The sequence below is a fragment of the Podarcis muralis genome, chromosome 1, assembly GCF_964188315.1.
Source record: "Podarcis muralis chromosome 1, rPodMur119.hap1.1, whole genome shotgun sequence".
NCBI classification, from domain to species: domain Eukaryota; kingdom Metazoa; phylum Chordata; class Lepidosauria; order Squamata; family Lacertidae; genus Podarcis; species Podarcis muralis.
This window is the reverse complement of record NC_135655.1, coordinates 82725944-82746520: the sequence shown is the minus strand read 5'-3', so window position 1 is coordinate 82746520 and position 20577 is coordinate 82725944. Positions and strand designations below refer to the sequence as shown.

The window sequence follows — 20577 nt, the reverse complement described above, 5'->3', positions numbered from 1 at the left end:
TTGTGCAAGCAGCGGCATCATGAGCGACCCAGCCGGAACCGGAGGAGCAGGAGCAGCTGGAGGAGGTCCAAGCCTGGAAGAAAGGTACAGGGCGTTGGAGATCCAGCTGGCCATGCAAACGGCGAGGCTTGAGGAGAGGAGGGCTCAGGATGCAGAAAAGGGAAAGGAGAAAACCACCCCGATAGCCAGAAAGGTGCCAGGATTGGTGCAGAAATTCGGGGGAGATCCCAGAAACTATCATGCCTTTAGAACTGAGATGCAATACGCTCTCAACCTGCAGTATGATGACTTCCCCGACGAGGAATCGCGAGTGGCTTTTGTAATTGGCCATCTCGAAGGGGGGGCGAAGGATTGGGTTCGACCCCTGATGGCAGTGAATAATGAGATACTAAAGGACACGAGGAAGTTTTTTCGTGCCATGGACCTGATGTTTTCCAGTGACATTGAGCAGGGGGTGGTACGAAGGCAGTTAATGGCTTGCAAACAGGGGAGCAGATCTGTCCGTGAGTACTGGACTGAGTTTACTATGCTGATTCATAAATTGGGGTGGGACCTATCGGCGGAACCCATCCAAATGCTTTTTGAAGAGGGGCTTTCTTCGGCCGTTAAAGATGAACTTTCCCGGGGGCCAAGGGCGGAGTCTATGGATCAGCTGACCAAATCCGCGCTGGCCATAGGAGCGCGCCAGGAAGCGAGAGCTTTGGAAAGGCGGGAAGGGAAAGGAGAACGTTGGAGGGAACTGCGCATTCCGGACATTCCAGAGCCACCTTTCCCGCCGGCAGAGCCGATGGAAGTTGGAACAGCGCGGGCGCGCGCAGTTTCAAATCCCAGTGAAGGGCGGAAGAAGGAGGGAAAGAGCGCCAAGAAATGTTATCTCTGCCAACAGCCAGGGCACTTTGCCAGAGTCTGCCCACAAAGAAAGGAATGGCAAGGGATGGCAGGAGCTGTGGGGGAAAGGGAGGAGGAAAACAAGGAGCAAGTAAAAGCCAACGCCTGGCTGCCACCGTCGGGGCACAGCAGCCAGGCCAAAGAGCAGTGAAAGTGCCCACGCCAGAACCACCCAGACCTGCTTTAGTGATAGAAGTGTCACTAGAGCTGCCAAATGGACACCCCCTACAGGTCAAGGCGCTTTTGGATTCAGGCAGCTCCTGTAATTTTATGAGTAAGGAGTTTGCAGCTGAGCACCAGATACAGACCATCCCTTTAAGTAATCCCTTGCAGGTGACCACGATTGATGGCAGAGAGCTGTTGGGAGGAGAAGTTAGCCAACAGACTGTCCCGATGATAATGAGGGTGGCAAGGCACACCGAACGGATAGCGTTTAATGTGGCCACCTTGGGAGGAGCTCCCATCATTTTGGGGATGAGCTGGCTGGCGCTACACGATCCGCTAGTGGGCTGGCATCAGAGGGTGGTCTCCTTTGGGTCAGCGCATTGCCTAGAACACTGCAAGCAGGGGAAGGTTCAGGGCGGAGACAGAGTCACCCTAGCCGGGATGGAAGTAATGGGCAGAGGGAAGGTGCCCCCGCAATACGCAGATCTGAGCAACGTATTCAGCGAAAGGGAAGCAGACAAACTGCCGCCGCATAGACCCTTTGACTGTCAAATCAACCTACTCCCTGGGGCCCAACTCCCAGTGGGCAAGCTGTACGCCATGTCCGACAGGGAGATGCAGGAGCTGAGGGAGTTCATTGACAAAAACCTGAAGCGAGGTTTCATCAGAGAGTCCCGAGCGGTGGGGGGCAGCCCAGTGTTTTTTGTGGACAAAAAAAACACAGATAAGCCGAGACTTGTGTGTGACTTCAGGGCCTTGAATGCAGTGTCGGAACCCCTGGCTTTCCCTATGCCCCGAATTGATGACATTTTGACCAGGGTAAGGAAGGGAAAGATTTTTACAAAGCTGGACCTGCGGGGGGCGTACAATCTGATACGCATAAGGAAGGGAGATGAATGGAAGACCACCATGTTCACCCCTTTGGGAGCCTTTGAATACCTCGTTATGCCCTTCGGTCTACAAGGAGGCTCCGCGTGCTTTCAAGCGTTTATTAACCACGTTCTGGGGCCTTTGCTCTACAAGAACTGTGTGGCCTTTTTAGACGACGTGTTGGTGTATTCGGAGGATGAGGAGCAGCATGTGAGGGACGTTCGAGAAGTGTTGGGCAGGCTGCAAGCCAACCAGCTGTGGGTGAAACTGGAGAAGTGCCAGTTTCATACCAAGGAGGTGGAATTCCTGGGGTACCGCTTGTCAGACAAGGGATTGGCCATGGATCCAGGCAAGGTCCAAGCGGTACTGGAATGGAAGACACCGAAGACCAAGAAGGATGTGCAAAGATTCTTGGGGTTTGGGAACTTTTATCGGAAGTTCATCAAGAACTTTGCCCACTTGACGGCGCCCATCACCGACTGCCTCAGCAGCAAGAAGAAATTTGTTTGGACGGCGGAGGCGGAGCGAGCATTTGAAGAACTGAAAAGGGCTTTCGCCTCGGAAGAACAACTTCTGCATGTGGATTTACGAAAACCCATGAGAGTGGAAACCGATGCGTCCGACCGGGCGGTAGGGGCGGTACTTCTTCAACCGGGGAGGAGTATGTCAGAGTGGCGACCGTGTGCCTTCTTCTCGCGGAAGCTGAATAAATCCGAGAGGAACTACACGGTGTATGACAGGGAACTACTGGCCATTCACGAAGCGTTCCGGAGGTGGAGACATTTATTAATTGGGGCACAACACAAGGTGCAAGTGTGCACCGACCACAAGAATTTAGAGTATTGGAGAACAGCTCGAGTGCTCAACCAACGACAAGTGAGATGGGCACAGGAATTCTCTAAATTCAACTTTGAAATTTGTTATGTGCCAGGTCCAGAAAACGTCAGGGCGGACGCTCTCTCCCGCAAACCAGAGTATTGGGAGGGGGAGGGGGCGATTGAAGAGAGACATGTCATCCCTGAGGACCGCTGGGTGTGTGGGGCGGCGCTGGTGGGGCAACGAGAACTGGTAGAGGAAACGGAAAATGATGAATATGCCCAGGATAAGCTCAGAGGACTCAGGGGGGAGGGCGAGAGCCCCGAAGGTTTTGAGGAAAGAAATGGGGCATTGTATTACAAAGGGGCACTGTATATACCCGAAGGTGAATTGAGGGGGAGAGTACTCAAGCAGTTGCACGATAGCCCCACGGCGGGACATTTTGGGCAACACAAGACCATGTGGTTGGTTACCAGGGAATTCTGGTGGCCCAAGGTGAGGGAAGATGTAAGGGAGTATGTAAGAGGGTGTGACCAATGTCAGCGAGCCAAAGGGGAAAGACGGGCGCCGGCAGGGTTATTAGAACCATTACCCACACCAGAACGGCCTTGGGAAGCGGTATCAATAGATTTTATGACGGATCTGCCGAAGTCCAAGGGGAAAACAGCCATCATGGTCGTAGTAGACCTGTTAACAAAGATGTGCCACTTTGTAGCATGCTCACATGCAGTCACAGCGGAAGAAACAGCGAAGTTGTTTGTAGAACACATCTTTAGGTTGCACGGGGCTCCCTTGAGGGTGATCTCAGACCGCGGCAAACAATTTACTTCCAGGTTCTGGAGGAAGCTCATGAGCTTGCTGCACGTGGAAGTCAATTTTTCAACGGCCCGGCACCCTGAAACCAACGGGCAGGCGGAAAGAGCAAATGGCATTCTTCAACAATATCTGAGGTGTTATGTCAATGACAGAGAGAACGATTGGGTCGAAAAGTTGGCGCTGGCAGAATTTGCCTACAATAATGCGGAGAATGTGTCCACAGGGATGAGCCCCTTTTTGGCTAATTACGGGTGTCACCCCAGGGCATTTCCAGGGGAGGGAGGGGAGAGATGGAGCGTTCCAGCGGCTGAACATTTTGTAGAAGAGATGGAAGCGATCCATCATCAGCTCCAGCTCAACTTAGAAAGGGCCAAGGCACAATATAAGAAGCAGGCAGACAAGAACAGAAGGGAAGGTGAAACCATAAGGGTGGGGGATCAAGTGTGGCTGTCAACCCAAGGGTTGCCGTTCAAAGGGGGTTGTAAGAAATTGAGGCCCAGAAGATTGGGACCCTTTGAGGTCATTCAGCAGGTCAACCCGGTGGCTTTCAAACTCCGGTTACCCAACCACATGAAATTGCACCCAGTGTTCCACAGGTCGTTACTGTCACCATACAGGGGGGGACGTGAAGGGGAGCACGTCAGGGGACCAGCCTTGGAAGAGAGGGAACGCAGCAACCATGTAGCGGAAATCCTCGATTCCAGGTGGAAGGGAAATCAGGTAGAGTATTTGGTGGCGTGGGAAGGGGAACCGGAGTCAGAAAACACCTGGGTGACTGCAGGGGAGGTCAATGACGAGGTTTTAACAGAAACGTTCCACCAAAGATTCCCTAGGAAACCACAGCCGGTAGAAAGGTTTAGGAGGGAGTATTTCGGCACCACCGACGAGGAACAGGAAATGGAAGGATTCACGGAGTCGGAGTTGGAAGAGGGAATAGACTCCGAAGACGAGGAGTATCGAGAGACGAGGGACAGTAGCAGGTGGAGGGAAGTGTTCGAAACTTCGGACGATGAGGAAGGTTCTTTCAGGGGTTTTACTTCCTCCCAGCCCGGAGGGGAGGAGACGGGAGGGGGTGAAGGGGGCCCTGGAGGGGAGGTGGATGTCAGGGAACTGCCATCGGAAGGACAGGAGGTGCAAAGGCTCCCTCAGGTTGAAAGAGACGGAGCAGCTGAAGAGGGAACCAGTAGGGGGCGAGCAGGAACTTCCAGGGAAAGTGAGTCGGAGGGGTGGCTCAGAGACGTTTCCAGCGAAAACAGTGGAGAGGTCTCAGGACCTCCTATAGGGACACCCACGCCTCGCCGGAAACTGTCACGCAGAGAGTCCAGAAGACGTGTTTCCGTGAAAGAGCTTTTATGTTGGAAACGTTTCCGAAAGCAACCACTTTCGGATTCTACTAGCGATTGACGCAGCCATGCCGGAGGGGCTCCGTCACAGGCAGAGGTTTGAAAACCTGATCAAACTCTGAGGGACTTGCATTTTACGCACAAGCAGCTCATCATCCCACCACAGATATACTTGTTTGCCTGCAAACCTCTTGGTATGCCATCAAATGCTTCACCTTCTACAGTGCTTTGTATATACACAAAGTGGGACAGTCAGAAGATCAACTGACTTGCCCCCTTCTACTGAAGGGTACATTCCTTATGATCAAAATGCTTTTACAGCTTTTCTGCCTTCTTGAGACCCAAACAAGCAAAGTACTCTTAAAGAATAGAATGAAGTGAAAAGACCTCAGGTTCACATCTGATGCTGCTGTCCTGTTAGCACAATCTTGCTTGCACAATCTTGCTTAGGCAACCCCCTGTGCAACCTCAAAATCTGCTCCAGAGGGTAGGAGAACCCTCCAGAGCAATTTTTGAGAGCATTGCAGGGAAAGGAGAGGAAGCCCTGTTGCATAAATAGACCTCTGTATACATAGAATCTAGAACTGTAGGGCTGGAAGAGACCCCAAGGCTCCTCTAGTCCAATCCCCTGCAATACATAGCATTCAAAACAACATACAGTCATACCTCAGGTTACAGACGCTTCAAGTTGCGTTTTTTTCGGGTTACGGACTGCTGAAACCTGGAAGTACCGGAAAGGGTTACTTCCGGGTTTCGCGGTTGCGCATGAGCAGAAGCGCTAAATCATGCTTTGCACATGCGCAGAAGCACCGAATCGCAACCCGCGCGTGTGTAGATGTGCTGCTGCGGGTGTAGATGTGCTGCTGCGGGTTGCGAACTCTGCGGGTTACAAACACGCATCCCACACGGATCACGTTCGCAACCTGAGCGTCCACTGTATCTGTAAGAGTTGTACATACTAACCCAAATGACCCCTCACACATGCTTCAGTTACTTCAGAACCTATGTCAGGATTACTAGGATAAATAACATATAATCTCTGTGGGTGTGCGCGCGCACACACACACAAATATATCCATGTTATATACCTATATTACTCTTGACATAGAGAGTAATATGGCACATGCAACCTAAAGCTAGAAATTACACGCCTATATTAAGACACTAGTAAGGAAGCAGTTTTCCTAAGAGAAGTTAACTGAAGGATTACCAATCATTTCCACTGCTTGTCTTGACTTTAAGAAACACCTGCATGTCATTTCTGCATTCAAGACCTGTTCCTGATCAGGTCTGATACAGTTTAATTAGGATTCATGCCACATTCTTGGGTCAGACTATCATCTTAGCTGCCAGCTTTCACACCTAGATAAAATAACAGGTGGCTAATTGAGCAGACCTGTTTAGTATACAATAACCACCAGTAATTAACTAAGCTTGAATACTGTCTAGGGCTTCAAGACAGACAGCATGACCCGAAAAATGACAAAATTGTTCATTCCCAAAACTATCAAGTGCACCAGAATAGCATGGAATTGACAGGCCCATCTTAAAAAGGAAATCAAAACCCATGACATTTCCCCATGACAGTTCAATGCTTTCAAATAAGACATGAGACATACTTTGATTTTGCAAAGTGACCAATGTATGAAATCCTCTGTAAGTGAGACTAGCACAGTGTCCTGGCATTGGTCAAGGTAAATATCATATTTTTTACCTATTTATGGAAGTACAAATCTTTGTTGTAGACACCACATCACACTGCCTAGCATACATGAAGAGTTCAGAACTCTGCTTGGATGATTCAAACAGTATTCCTCAGCACTTTTCTGTTCACTCCATTTTCTACTGAACCTTCCTCCCCCAAATCTTTAGGTTAAGATAAGATCAGTAAAGTTTTCCAATTGTGTTCTGCTTCCAGAAAGCCCACAAACGTATTTCATTACATTAGTATGGTTTTTGCATCCTTTAAGCCCAAGCTTTTAATCAAGAATTTCAAAGTCATCTTGTTTTTGTCAAGATCTTGCAGATTCCTTAGAGATTCAAAGAATCCCTGGATAGAGAACATTTCCTTTTTTGCTATGTGGGTGCATGTTGTTGCTGTAGAAACATAACTGGATGTAAACAAGAGACCTTTAACTAAGATCTACTTTCAGCATCACACCTGAGAAAGTTTTACAAGGAGGTCCAAAAGGCAGGGGGCGCATTGGATTTCATCTGGTTTCGTCCTTTGAGAAATTTCCCCAAATTAAAAGTAAACAGGAATACACACATTAAGCACTCAAATTGTCTATGCTTCCAGACTTCTAGATTCTGTTTCTGAACTCCTATTTCTACAATTCTTGTGCCTAGCAATTTGAGCTTTTTATGGCAGTATAAACTGGGACCTGGGTTGTGGGTGCCAAAACAATGTCTAGTTGCCACTGGGTGGGTGTGTCAGCAACCCTTTTTAGTTATTATTTTGATAAGCGTAAACTAATATGCAGTTCACATAAGTGACTCATTGTTAATATCACATTTTAGCAGAAATTGTTAATACATGTTTAATTTGGTTTTTACAATAAAAATATTTGTACCAAACTTCAGTTTTCAACACACTCTACTCTTCATTATTAAACTCCTTAACAAACTCCTCACCTCCTTTATTGTCTATCCTTAACATATACGTTGAGGCTTCAAAGCACATACATTTCAGTAATCTTTGAGTGCCAGCCTCGTACAAATGACACCCAGACTTGTGGAGGGGATCGCAAATGGAGATTCTTTAGGTGCAAAATGCACCTGGCGCCCTGCTAATTATGAACCCAGAGTATAAAAGATTACATTCAGCAAGAAGACTAGATATTTTTTAGTGCCATAAACTTTAGGGGGCAACCTAAACCCCATTTGCACTGGACTGGAGGTAAGGGAATTAGGTGGTGTCCCTCTGCCGAGACCTGCCAGTCTTTGCCTGCAAAGTGCTGCCAACATCACTTTGATGATGTGAAGTTTCTGGCTTTGTAGGTAGACAGAACTGCTGCTGCTGGGATCCCCATCAACAGCAGCCAGCAGAAAGCTCCAAAATGAGCCTGCCAAGACAGCCACACTGCTGACACCAGGCCCAACTGCTGCACCAGTTCCATGCTGGCCCATTGATTTGCCTTGTTCCCACCTTCTGCCATGGCTGGTGTGTGCAACAGCGATTCAAATGCACCAGTGGTAGGTAATGTTGGTTCATTAAGCCCCTCCAGGCAGCTGTCAAGTTTGGATTATGCCTTTAATTGATTAATAAATGCAAATATTCAACTCCTCATTTAATCTCAGATTATCATTTACCCACTGATTAAATGAAAGAACAGCAAAGGAAGTATTTAGGACTTGAAACTCTTGAAAAGTCTCCACCACTTTGACCAGCTGTTTGAAAAAAACGTTATGGAAAAGAAACCTTTAGGTGGTTTCTCTTATATTTTGTATTTGATGCTAGCACATAATCTTTGTTTAAACACAAAAGTTCTATTGTTTCCATACTAAAAGCTTCAGGCAAATGAAACTAGCACTCCTCAGCTGATAGAAAGTCAATGGGTTGCATCCAGAGTGTCCCATTTGTGAAAGAGACTGAGATTCAGGAGAGGCTTCTGCTGAGGGAGAGAGGGTGACTTAAACTAATTCCCCATTGCTCTTCAGATTGTTGTACCACCACTCACTCACACTGTTCTTTTGAGGTTCCTTCAACTAAACTTTTCAGGGAGCATGAAGCAAAAATCACATTTCTTCTTCCTCCAGCAGGAATGTCCTATGCGTGGAGTTCTGCTCATTGGTTGTGTTACTGAACAGAAAATATTCTGCATTAAAGGTAAAGGTACCCCTGCCCGTACGGGCCAGTCTTGACAGACTCTAGGGTTGTGCGCTCATCTCACTCTAGAGGCCGGGAGCCAGTGCTGTCCGCAGACACTTCCGGGTCACGTGGCCAGCGTGACGAAGCTGCTCCGGTGAACCGGCACCAGAGCAGCACACGGAACGCCGTTTACCTTCCCGCTAGAAAGTGGTACCTATTTATCTACTTGCACTTAATTGTGCTTTCGAACTGCTAGGTGGGCAGGAGCTGGGACCGAACGACGGGAGCTCACCCCGCCGCGGGGATTCGAACCGCCGACCATGCGATTGGCAAGTCCTAGGCGCTGAGGTTTTACCCACAGCGCCACCCGCGTCCCCCAATGCATTAGTAGTTTTTTATTCTAAAATCTAAAGACACATCTTTCTTTTAACAGCAGTGATTAGGGTTTTCCCGAAAATTTTGAAGGACATCAATATGTGAATGCAAACTAAATTAGCTACATTTACACCAACAGAAGAAGAAAAAGGGTTGGGGTCCTCAATCAGGGCAGCTGAATCTTTCAGATGGAAATGCCTATGATCAAAGTTAAAGACATGTGAGACCAGTACTTGTGACCTAGGAAGCTCTGCAAGGTCCACCAATGATTAATAAGAGACTGTATCAGTAATTAAAAATGAATACATTCACTTCACCAGTGAAAGAGAATTTCCAATTCAGTTATCAAGTAGAAATGTGAAAGAAATACAAGACAATGCAGTCTCCTGCTTCTTCTATTCCACACAAAAATCTATTGTGTATAATGGAAAGGCCATAGCTCTATTTAGCACAGTACTTTTAAACTTGACTGGCAGTTGGGTCTCAAAACCAATTCTTCAAGATGTCTGCCTATTATCCCATACATGTATTCACTATTTCTCATCTTAGTAAGCTCAGAACTCTGACAATTGCAATGTGTGCGTGTGTGGCATGTCTCAGTGATGTTGAGTGCAAAATTTTCTATTTCTAAACAGCACTGTTTCAGAAAATTAGTACTGTAACCTGATTAATGCATACATTCCCAGTAAAGAAGATCCAAAGAAAAGAAAACAGAAAACCCAACCTCAAAAGTGTAACTTAGGCACAAAATTGGGTATGAAGTTTTTTTAAAAGGGTGGTGTGGGGAGTGAATTGCCAGATGGACTGGATGGCTGACATTTGCCAAGTAGAGATCCTGTTGAAAGCCCCAGAAATATATATGAGTGAGCACTAGAAATATACCACCTTCTAAACTATATACTAAACTATACAGCGGGGTCCGTCATAGAGCTTCAGTATGCTGACAATGTAGTGTGTGCACGCTCAGAGGATGACCTCCAAACCATCCTAAATATCTTTGTAGAAGCTAACGAAAAGCTTGGCCTATCACTCAACATCCAAAAAACCAAAGTGCTGCACCAACAAGTACAAAATAACCCCTCTGCAGCACCACAAATCCAACTCAATGGTGTAACGTTGGAAAATGCTGATCACTTCTCCAACTTAGGCAATTATCTTTCCACAAGGGCCAACATTGATGCTGAAATCCAGCATTGCCTGAACTCTGCGAGTGCAGCTTTCTCCCGATTGAAGTGCAGAGTGTTTGAGGACCAGGACATTCACAGGGAAACCAAAATGCTTGTTTACAAAGCTATTGTACTACCAACCTTACTATATGCTTGTGAAACATGGACCAATTATAAACACCATCTCCAACTCCTCGAAAGATTCCATCAACAGTGTCTCCAAAAAATTTTATACATCACTTGGAAAGACAGGCGAACTAATATCAGTGTACTGGAAGAAGTAAATATCACCAGTGTTGAAGCAATGATTCTTCAACATCAACTTCATTGGAGTGGTCATGTTGTTCGGATGCCTGATGATCGTCTTCCAAAGCAACTACTCTATTCCGAACTTAAAAATGTAAAAGCGTAATGCTGGTAGTCAACAAAAGAGGTTTAAAGACTGTCTCAAGACAAATCTAAAAAAATGTACTATAAACACTGACAAATGGGAAACACTGGCCTGCGAGTGCTCCAGTTGGAGAACAGCCTCTACCAAAGGTGTCATGGGGTTTGAAGACACTCGAACTCAGGACACAAGGGAGAAATGTGCTAAGAGGAAGGCATGCTTGGCAAATCCACACCGTGATCAACTCCCGCCCAGAAACCAATGTCCCCACTGTGGAAGGATGTGTGGATCCAGAATCGGCCTCCACAGTCACTTACAAACTCATTGTTCAAACTGTGTTTATGGAAGACAATCTTACTCGGCTACGAGTGATCGTCAAAGAAGAAGAAGATGCAGCAGGGACGTCCAACTCCCAAGAGACTGCGATCTACTCACAAAATAAAAAACTGGCAGTGATCTACCCCTTTATGGGGGGGTTCAGGTGAAAGTTGTTGAGGTTTTTTTGGGGGGGGAGGAAAGTCAAAATTGTTGAGCTTTTTAAGGGAGGAAAGTAAAAGTTATTAGCCTTTTTTTAGAGGGGCAAGTCAAAAATATTGAGTTTACTTTTGGGGGATAAGGAAAAAAATCGCCCATGGTCGACCCAAACCTACTCGGTGGTCAACTGGTTAGACATCCCTGCTATACAGCTTGTGACTTAATTGTATAAAAATTCTAAGGATGAGGTAGGTCAGCTATTTATATAAATCAGCCGTATGATTTCTTTCCGGTGACAACACTGAAATTTGTACATTTATTGACCGTTAAGAAAGACCCCTTGTGGATTGAAATGTGTCTCGCCTTCAGTATTATTGCTGGTCACATGAAGTTGAAGTTCAGACATCACTTTGTGTCCATTATTACTGCATTCTAGTAACTTCATTTATATCTCTTATGCATATATTGTTGGAAAAATTAAATACATTCTTTATCTTTCTTTCTTTTACTTGCACAATTTTATCTCTTAGTCTACAATTCCAGTCAAATTGGCCAGTTTGAAAGTTGCAATTACCCTTTTTCAGGTGAAACATAGATAGCCAGCCATGTTGGTCCAATAAAAAGCACATATATAATGTTATACTTTTGCAGTCCCAAAGATTCAAGAGAATATGTTTGGTAGCAGTTCAGAGAATTTGGAGTAGGGGAGGGGAACCTTTTTGATCCAGCAAGCTAGAGCCTTATGGGCCAACTTTGACATGTCAACAGGACAACCCATTGTGAAACCAAGTGGTTGATAGGTGGGTTGTCCCCCAACCTCACATAGTGCTTCCCAAGCACCCAACAGCCAGCTGGTTGGCAAGCACTTGGGATCCATTGAGCACAAAGCTTGCAAAGTGTTTTGTGCACTGCTTCCCATGCATTGAGCATTGACCTGTCAAAGCTGCTTTCTGCAGACATCAGCTATGCTAGTCCAGCTGCATCTCTACCTGCCCCATAACTGATGCCACATTCAATGGCAGATGGGTGTTGTTTGTGGATAACGGCATCACTGGTAGGAACTGTGTTGGGTCAGATATGGTCCATGGGCCAAAGATTATCCTTAACCTGGTTTGGAGGGATAAAAAGCAAGAGCTTTTGGGGGGAGGGGGCAGGGGAAGAAAAATCACAAGGTTGGTGGGGAGGCATGGACACCTGATCAGAAAATAAAGTAGAGGCATTTAGTAAGAATACTATAATCCATTCCATATAAAAACCAATTTCACATACCCAAAACAAAATTGGTTCCAAGGCCAAACATGTTGAGCAAACCAAAGTTGGATTATATAGGTTTCTTTCTTCTACAGTGGTACCTCGTGTTACATACTTACTCCGTTCTGGACGTCCGTTCGTAACAGGAAACTGCTCGTAACATGAGGCGCGCTTTCTCTAATGGCGCCTCCTGCTGCTGCTGCGCAGCTGGAGCGTGACTTCCGCTCACATTCCGGGGCAAATTCTCAACAAGGGGCATCTACTTCCGGGTTAGCAGAGCGTGTAACTCGCAGCATTCGTAAGGGGAATGGTACGTAATATGAGGTACCACTGTATTATCTGAAGAGCTAGGCACAACATTATTGTATGTAGCTAACTAGGTACATACTTTTCTATTTGAAAGCAGGTAAGTATTAAAAACGAGAGTCCAATTTTGCAGAAACTCAAAATTTATCTACATATTTGAAACCATCAGCTAGCTACAGTTACAAAGAACTCAACAAACAAACCTCAACTTTACAATAGTTCGACTATGTCCATTAAAACAATTTTATCTCTGCTGGCTAACCACTTAACAATATTCCTAATGCACACATAAAAGGATAGCTCCACTTGGTATTTGTGGAAGACAGTTTTTAGTTTCAGGCACAACTGAATGCTGAAATAAACCCTTCTTGAAAGTTATATGGAAAACTCGTCAACAACAAGTATAAAATCTTATCCCATCAATCGTCTACAGATACAAGTATTTTGACAGATACGATCAATATATTTTAATTTGTTTTCTCTAGCCTATCTTGAAGGTTCAGGGCAACTTAATTTCCTTTTTCTTATTTTACCACAATACTTTCTTGAATGGTTTTCAAATGCAGTCCTATGAAATCTTGTAGTTCCTAGATACATGCTAAGGATTCTTACTAAAGGACAACACTCACCAAAAGAAAAGCTTGCTCAGTACTATCAATGTACTTCTTTAATGCCATGGTGCAGGTTTATGCAGCAATGTCAAATTCATTCTACAGTACAATTGGTGTGGTTTGACCACTAGGGCTAACAGGAGAAACCAGTATATCAAGTGAACTAAGCTGAGCACACTAAACATATTCAGAGCGCACTAAACATATTCAGGAGTCCTTTGCCATGCATATGCTTTGTGGCATTGCTACAGGGCACCTTAGCAGACAAACCAATATAAAAAGGATTCTCTGAAGTTAGAATGTTTCAAAACTGCTGTACAGCCATCCCGTCCACTCTTTTTTAAAAAAGGAAATGTTTGCTACCAGATCTTATTCTCATTTCTTCTTTCCTAATATGAACCCACCTCCCATAACTTGTACAATTAACACTTCCATTTCTTAATTCCACTCCTCCAGCCTATACAAACCCAGCTTTACAAACCCATAAAGACTGAGCACATATAGCTTCCCACCACTACACACATATCATAATCACAAATATGGGTGTTGAAGGTAATACAATTTGCCTATACACAAACAATGAAAGATGCCAAGAAACAAAATGCCCGATTACATTTGTAAGCTTAAACAACCAAGACAGACTTAAATATGTTACACATCAGTAAACTAAGAGTGTCTTTGAATATCTCTTGGAAGTAATTAGGTCAAATTCCAGTTCTGTAATTTCAATAATAACTATGATGCGTTGGTTTCAGCCAAGCACCAAGTACTTCCAATTCAATTATTCTCCGTTTACACTTCTTCCTTCCTATTTATACTGCATGGGGACGGTCATCCCATGTTCTTGAAGTAACAGATTATGTAGAGTTTGGTATGGTGCAACCCTGCATAGAGTGCATTACAATAACCAAGTCCTGAGATTACCAATGCATGCATGGACCAATGTGAACCTATAACCCCTAACAGGGACGTCCTTATCTAGCCTACCAAAGCTGGTAGAATGTACTCTTAGCCGATGAGGATTCTTGTGACAAAGATGAGTACTTCCAGACTACAAATCTTCAAAGGCAGGGAAACATCCATAACCTTGTCAGGATTCAGTCAAGGTCTACTGGCATCCATTCAGCACACAACTGCATTTAGATATCAGCTCAGAACTTGCCACCAGATTCAGATGTAAGAGAGAAGGAGAGTCAATTGTTATGAGCCTTACACAGCTCAAGACTGCAATACAGGCAATCCTCATTTTCCAGACCCCTGCATACACCGGAACATGTGTAAATCTGTTCTACCCTGACCCCTTTTTGTGTCATCTTTATGACATTTGGGGGCTACTTCCAGGTTCTGTGTACAATCACGCATCATTTGGACATGCCTAAATCAGTCGTTGAGTGTATCTTAAGGACCACCTTTCCCCATATGAACTGATCTGGATTCTGCATTTGTCATCAGAGGCCCTCGAGAGGTTTGGAGGATGGCAACACAAGAACTGACCTTTTCTGTGGTGGCTCCCCATCTGTGGAATGCTCTCCCCAGAATGGCTCACCTGGTGTTATCACTACATGTTTTTAGGTGCCAGCCTAAAACATTCGTCTTTACCAAGACCTTAGGCCATTAAATAATATGGCCTGTTAAGGTTGTGGGGACAGAGGGACTGTTATTATTATTATTTTATTATTATGCTGCCTATAACTATGCTTTGTTTTATATTTTCAATCTTATGCTCCATAAAATAGGTTTGTAATGTTGTACACTGCCAATAATAATAATAATAATAATAATAATAATAATAATAATAATAATATAATACTGAAGACATTGTGTTCTAAATCCCAATGGCTTTACTTAGATGTTAAATAGCATTGAGGACAAAGTACTGCACAGTGGTATCCAGGAGAATAACTGCTAGGGGGCAGACACAGTCACCCAGTACTACTCTGCAATCAAGCTGGGCAGACATGCTGAACAACACCTCCAACCCCCAAACCATAGAGCTGATCCAGAAGTATACTAAGCATAATATCAAAAGCTGCTGAGATCAAGAAAGATTAACTGGGTTGCAACCCTCCTTTTCCTCACCTTATAAAGGTCACCCATCGGTGCAATTAAGGCCAGCTCAGTCCCTAAGCCAGGTTGGAACCCAGACTGGTAAGGCTAAATATAATATATTTCACACAGAAACACCTGTATTTAAACCACTACTACCCTCTCAAGCAAGCACCTTCCTCTGAAAAAGGGTATTTTGCAATTAGGCCCAAGTTGCCACATACCATTGGATCCAAGGCAAGATTTTTCAGGAAAGACCACACCACCACATTCAAGCAGCCGGGCAGCACCATATCACATAACTACGCATTACTCCAGGGGTGGGACACTGGATCCAGCTGACAGGCCAGATCCTTACCTCCACCCCCACAGTCCCAAATTTGACAGGTGGGTGAGGATGTCCACCTGCCAGTAATCCTTCACAATTGCTTCTGGAGCACTGCTGGTCAGCTAATCCTCAGTACTTCAAAGCACAACACAGAGCTTTTTGCAAGGGCCTTGTGAAGGACCCTGCTTTGAACTCCTGCTGATCAGGTGATTGTCTGCACTTCAGTAACCAGCCCTGTTTGGATGCACTGCTTCAAACACTTTGTTCATATCATCAGGCTGTCATAACTGAAACTGATCCCACAAAACCCCTCATATGGTATGTTGGACACTAATAGATTCTGCAGTAACAAGCACTGGAGCATTAGGTATACTATGCTCTATAAAACCTACTCTTCTCAGGAAATGAGCTGCAGCACAGTATACCATTTGAGAAGCTTCTGACTCATCCTCAAGGTGAGCTCCACAAAATACATTATGGTGAACTAGCCTTAAGGGTACAAACATGAACAACTCACCAGGTCCAAATTGGACAAAATACCCAAGCTTTCACACCAGATGTAGTCAATTAAAGCACTCTGACACCACCACAACCTGAGCTTCTGGACACAGTGTTAAATTCAAGATAGCACACCTGTGATAATCCAAGACTGCAAAACTGAAAGCACAATGGAGGCCAAACATGTGTGTCCACATTCTTGCTCAGTCACCTCCAGCTTTGCTAACCATCATCACCTCAGTCAGCCTTTGCTGTATTCAACTGTAGGAAACTTTTAGTAGCCTTACTACACTCCTCTTCCTCTGGAAGCACAATTTTAAAATTTATGACGAGCTTGAAGTGGCTACTAAATCACAAACTTTGAAATTGAGCCTATTAACACTACTGGGCAATTATTTACATTTTGTTTTGTTTTGTTTCTTTTAGTTAGAGTGGATCTAAAAAGTTATGGGTAGAAACACTATGCATAAGAGTATATACTGACCAGCCTTTTGCTATAACGGACCCGCTCTTCTTCAGGTTCCATCTCAGACTCTTCTGATGAGAGCGAGAATGAGATATCAGAACTGCTGTCTTCCTCTTCTTCCTCCTAAAGATACCAGAATAAGGAAGTAGAACAGATTAGAAATTCCACTTTAACTCTTTATTGCCTTGGTTTTATCAACAATATGAAATGTCATGAATCAAGAATGGAAAATTAACAATGACTATGAAGTAACAGGATGACTTAATTTTTAGGACCTGATTAAGCCATGGCCATTTTTTAAAACTAGGGTCAATTCAAATAAAACAAAAATCCCAAGTGGCTATTCCACAATGGAATCAGTCTCATAGTATCCACACTTTAACATCAAGCAATACTTTCATAGTTTTGTCAAGTACTCAAGTAAATATACATGCTAGGTGGCGACAGAGTATTCTATGTGGTGTCTGCTTTTTAAATGAATTGAAAAGTCAGTTAAAGAACAAACATGCTCAGTTTGGTCAGCAAATACCTATAGGAATTTTCCCAGGAAATGTTTCAAAACAACAGAGATACCATGATTAAACACAATGGAATCAATACAGAGGGCTCGCAACCAAGGACCCCTCTCAGCATTTGTTGAAACTGTAGTTTGGCTCTATGCGGAGAAGACAAAAGTACGCAATCCATTGTTCATTTGAATACTGTAAGAGTTACCCACCATTATAGAGGCAGAACTCTGCTACTGATTATGGCATAACCTAGATCTAGTCTGACCAAATGCAGTCAGACACCAACTACAGCAGTTCAGCAGCATAATGTTTTAATTGACTAGTGTAGGCATAATATATGACAGCAAGCCATCATATGTGCTGTAGTCCATTCACACCTTTACTACCACTGTATCTCAGTCAGGACATGTGTGTCACAACTATTTTATTGCTCAGTTAAGGAGAAGTTAGTGAATGGAACATTTAATTCTAGAGAAGCCTGTGTAAAGGTACTTTATGCATCAAGCAAATAAAAGAAATAATATGGATCCTGAGCATACCCCAAAATGGTGTATATAAGTTATGGTGGTACTGTTTTAGTGGTAGACACATTACAAGACTGGGTCAGCAGTCAATCACCAGGAAACAGTCATTTCAGCACCCGCTTAACATTTGCATGGGTTAAGCAAGTAGTATAAGATATAGACCACAACATAACTCGATTTAAAGCCAATACAAAATTGCCTAAATGGTCTGTTTACATTTTCAAGTACAGTAAGCCTGCAACGTACAAGGGGTTACATTCTGGGAATTATGCCTAAAGCCAAAATCATGTACAGTATAGTCAAAACACACTGAGTTCAATGGCACACTGAGTTCAACCCGGCCCCCTTTTAATTTTTATTTAATTTTTTTGCCACACGCATAAAGCTGAATGTGCACAAGTTAAATGCGCATAAGTTGCGGGCTTCCTGTATACAGTAGCAGGAGGGTTTTGGGTGGGGTAAGTGAAACTCAGAAGCTCCTACTTGCCACCTCCTATTCCAAATCAGTCTTGTGTGTGCCTCTCTTTCCAAACAGCCTCAAAAGTCCCAAAGTCAGTAAAACGAAGAGGATCAGCACCCCACATGCCAGTTCAACTCCATTCCAGCAGAAGAGAGAGACAAATCAGAGCAAGCATAAACTTTATCTGCATTTTAAGCACTAGAATATCACTCATTGTTTGTAGTAACATAAACGCAATGAGGCACCCTGACTCCCACAGAGCAAAAGGGAAAGAACGAGATACTGTATAGGACTGTTTGCAAAACTAAATAATAGAAATATCGCTATATCTTACCAGGTCTCTGGTTTTCCTTTGCCCCTTCCTAGGGCAGGAGAAAAGCCGGAAAGTCAATTAATTCCCAAGTGAATTACTCTTCGACCCTGAAGGCTGGAGAACGTTAGCATCCAAAATGGGCTATAAGCCCCTCAGAAAGAAGGGACCCCGATCCCACTGTTGGGGAAAGGGGGCGTCATCAGGTAGGCTATGGAGGGCGCTCAGTTCCTCAGCTCCTCTCAGCAAGGCCAGCCTTGGGCGGGAGGGGGTTGCCCTGAGAACTACAGTCTCTCTTCACCCTACCCTCCAAGTTGGGAACCCAGAGCCATAACTCCTCAGGAGGGAAAGCAACTCTCTCTCCAGCTCCTGCCCTTACAGAAAGTCTCCCCCACCTCCATCCAGTCATGAAACAAATCAGCGCTCAGTCGCTGTTCTTGGGCTGCAGGTCCTGGACCCCTGTGCCCCAAATCCAGACCAGTCTCACCTACACGTCCAGCCTTCCCAGTCCCACAACTTGCCTTTCTAGGGCATCCACACACCCCTCAGCTCAGCCCACTCGGCTCACCTCAGATGCCCCCACCCAGCCCAGCCCAGCCCCCCGCTCCACCCGGGCTCAGCAACGCCGGCCCCACGCGCATTCCCCGAACTCGAACCCGAGCCCAAGCCCTAACAGCCCCCTGGGACGCGACCGCAGCCTCTCAAGGCGCTGGGCCAGCAAGCACCGCCGCGCCGCCTCTTGGGGCCAAGGAGCTGCGACCCAGCACCGCGCAGCTGGGGCCCCCAACCCACCGGCGCCCGTCCGACACCGCCACCCGTTCCCTCCCCACAACCCCCAGACTCTTCCCCTCACATAGAAGCAGCCGCCGCCATTTTGAACCCGTCAGACTCTCACATACACACATACAAGGCCGCCATACTGCGCCTGCGCGGCATATCCTTCTCTCGCTGACCCCCCTCCCTACGGGCAGGGGCCTACCATGCGCAGGCGTAATTTTCCCCACCCAGAAACAAGAGCAGCCTAACTGCGCAAGCGCGAGAGCGCAGACTGCCTCTTTTTGGCCTAGAGTCAGGCAGCGGAGGCGCATGCGCCTTTGTGTGGGGTGTTTTGTTTTTTTTGGTCACCCTTCTGGCTTGACCGGAGTCTTACGTAAAACTGTAGTTTTCTGTTGCTTTGCCTATTGGAAATACTAATACGGTTTCTGGCGCGTGCGCAGTAACGGCAGCTTTCTGCCCGGCGCTAGCGACTGTAGGCAGCGATCCCTCTTCATGTGCTGAGAGTCAGACTGGATTAGGGCTATTGCTCTCAATGGAACTAATCCAGAGTAAGAAGTTTAAGGGCCGGATTTCTTGAAAGTGTGTAGATAAAGAGGCCTCCACACTCTGTTTTGTTTTAAAGGGGACACAGGGAGTTCCCAGTTCTAGGCCCATTTAGCGATACGAGGCTTTTGGGGGGACATGCCCTGCTCAGAGTGGCTCTGCAGGTAACGGCGGGCATCGCAAACATCCCAAGGCATTGCCTTTGTGTCGGCTGCAGAGAGAACAAATAGCAGATCGGCTGCAAGAATTGTTGCTTTATCTTTTTTTTTTTTTTTTTTGCAGGGGGTGGAATGTCCTCTTATCTTTTCTGGAAACGGCATCCCCACCCACCAAGCCCACAATTGCCAGAGGCTATGTTTATGCCTCTGTTTCGGACAAGGGAGTGAGTGACTTTTAAAAATTGGGTATCTGGTTTGGAGACCTGTCCGGTTTGCTGAGACTGAAGTTTTTAAACGAATCTCGCAGCAGTTCAGTTGGGCTGACCACGTGTAGGTATGTTTAGGACAGGATAGTAAAAAAAACCTTCCCCGCCTTCCTCCGAGCTCACTCTGTTGCATCTAACATAACCTGCCGTGGGAATATTCTTTTTCGGCGTCACGCCGCGGTGGTAAACAGTAAAGTGGTGCAGAAAAGGGATACAGTACTCTTATTTTCCAGAAACCGCGCGGAAAGCCCCTTAAAAAACTGTATCAAAGGGCCGTGCACACTGTCAACTAAATATCAGAAACCAAATGCATCCTGGCAGCTGGCTGTTGTCAGTATATAATTACTTCAGCGTCAGTTAATGTTGAGATAAATTTCCTCAAAGGTGTGGAGTTAACCTAATCTTTTGGAGG

General features: G+C 45.4%; 1 protein-coding gene across 4 annotated transcripts in view; it reads right to left on the bottom strand.

Moving 5' to 3' along the window:
- The window catches only part of KDM2A (lysine demethylase 2A), a 59508-nt gene extending 40120 nt beyond the window's left edge, over nucleotides 1-19388 (bottom strand). The window contains exons 1-3 of one of the 4 annotated variants that reach the window (XM_077933292.1): nucleotides 19275-19388; nucleotides 18446-18473; nucleotides 16637-16741 (exon numbers count right to left, since the gene is read on the bottom strand). In XM_077933292.1, coding sequence (XP_077789418.1) covers nucleotides 16637-16741; nucleotides 18446-18473; nucleotides 19275-19294 — 153 coding nt within the window. In that variant the 5' untranslated portion in view covers nucleotides 19295-19388. The remainder of the gene's footprint in view (nucleotides 1-16636; nucleotides 16742-18445; nucleotides 18474-19274) is intronic. The other 3 variants (XM_077933290.1, XM_077933296.1, XM_077933294.1) reach the window with 3 other exon arrangements.
- Between the last annotated feature and the right edge of the window lie 1189 nt (nucleotides 19389-20577).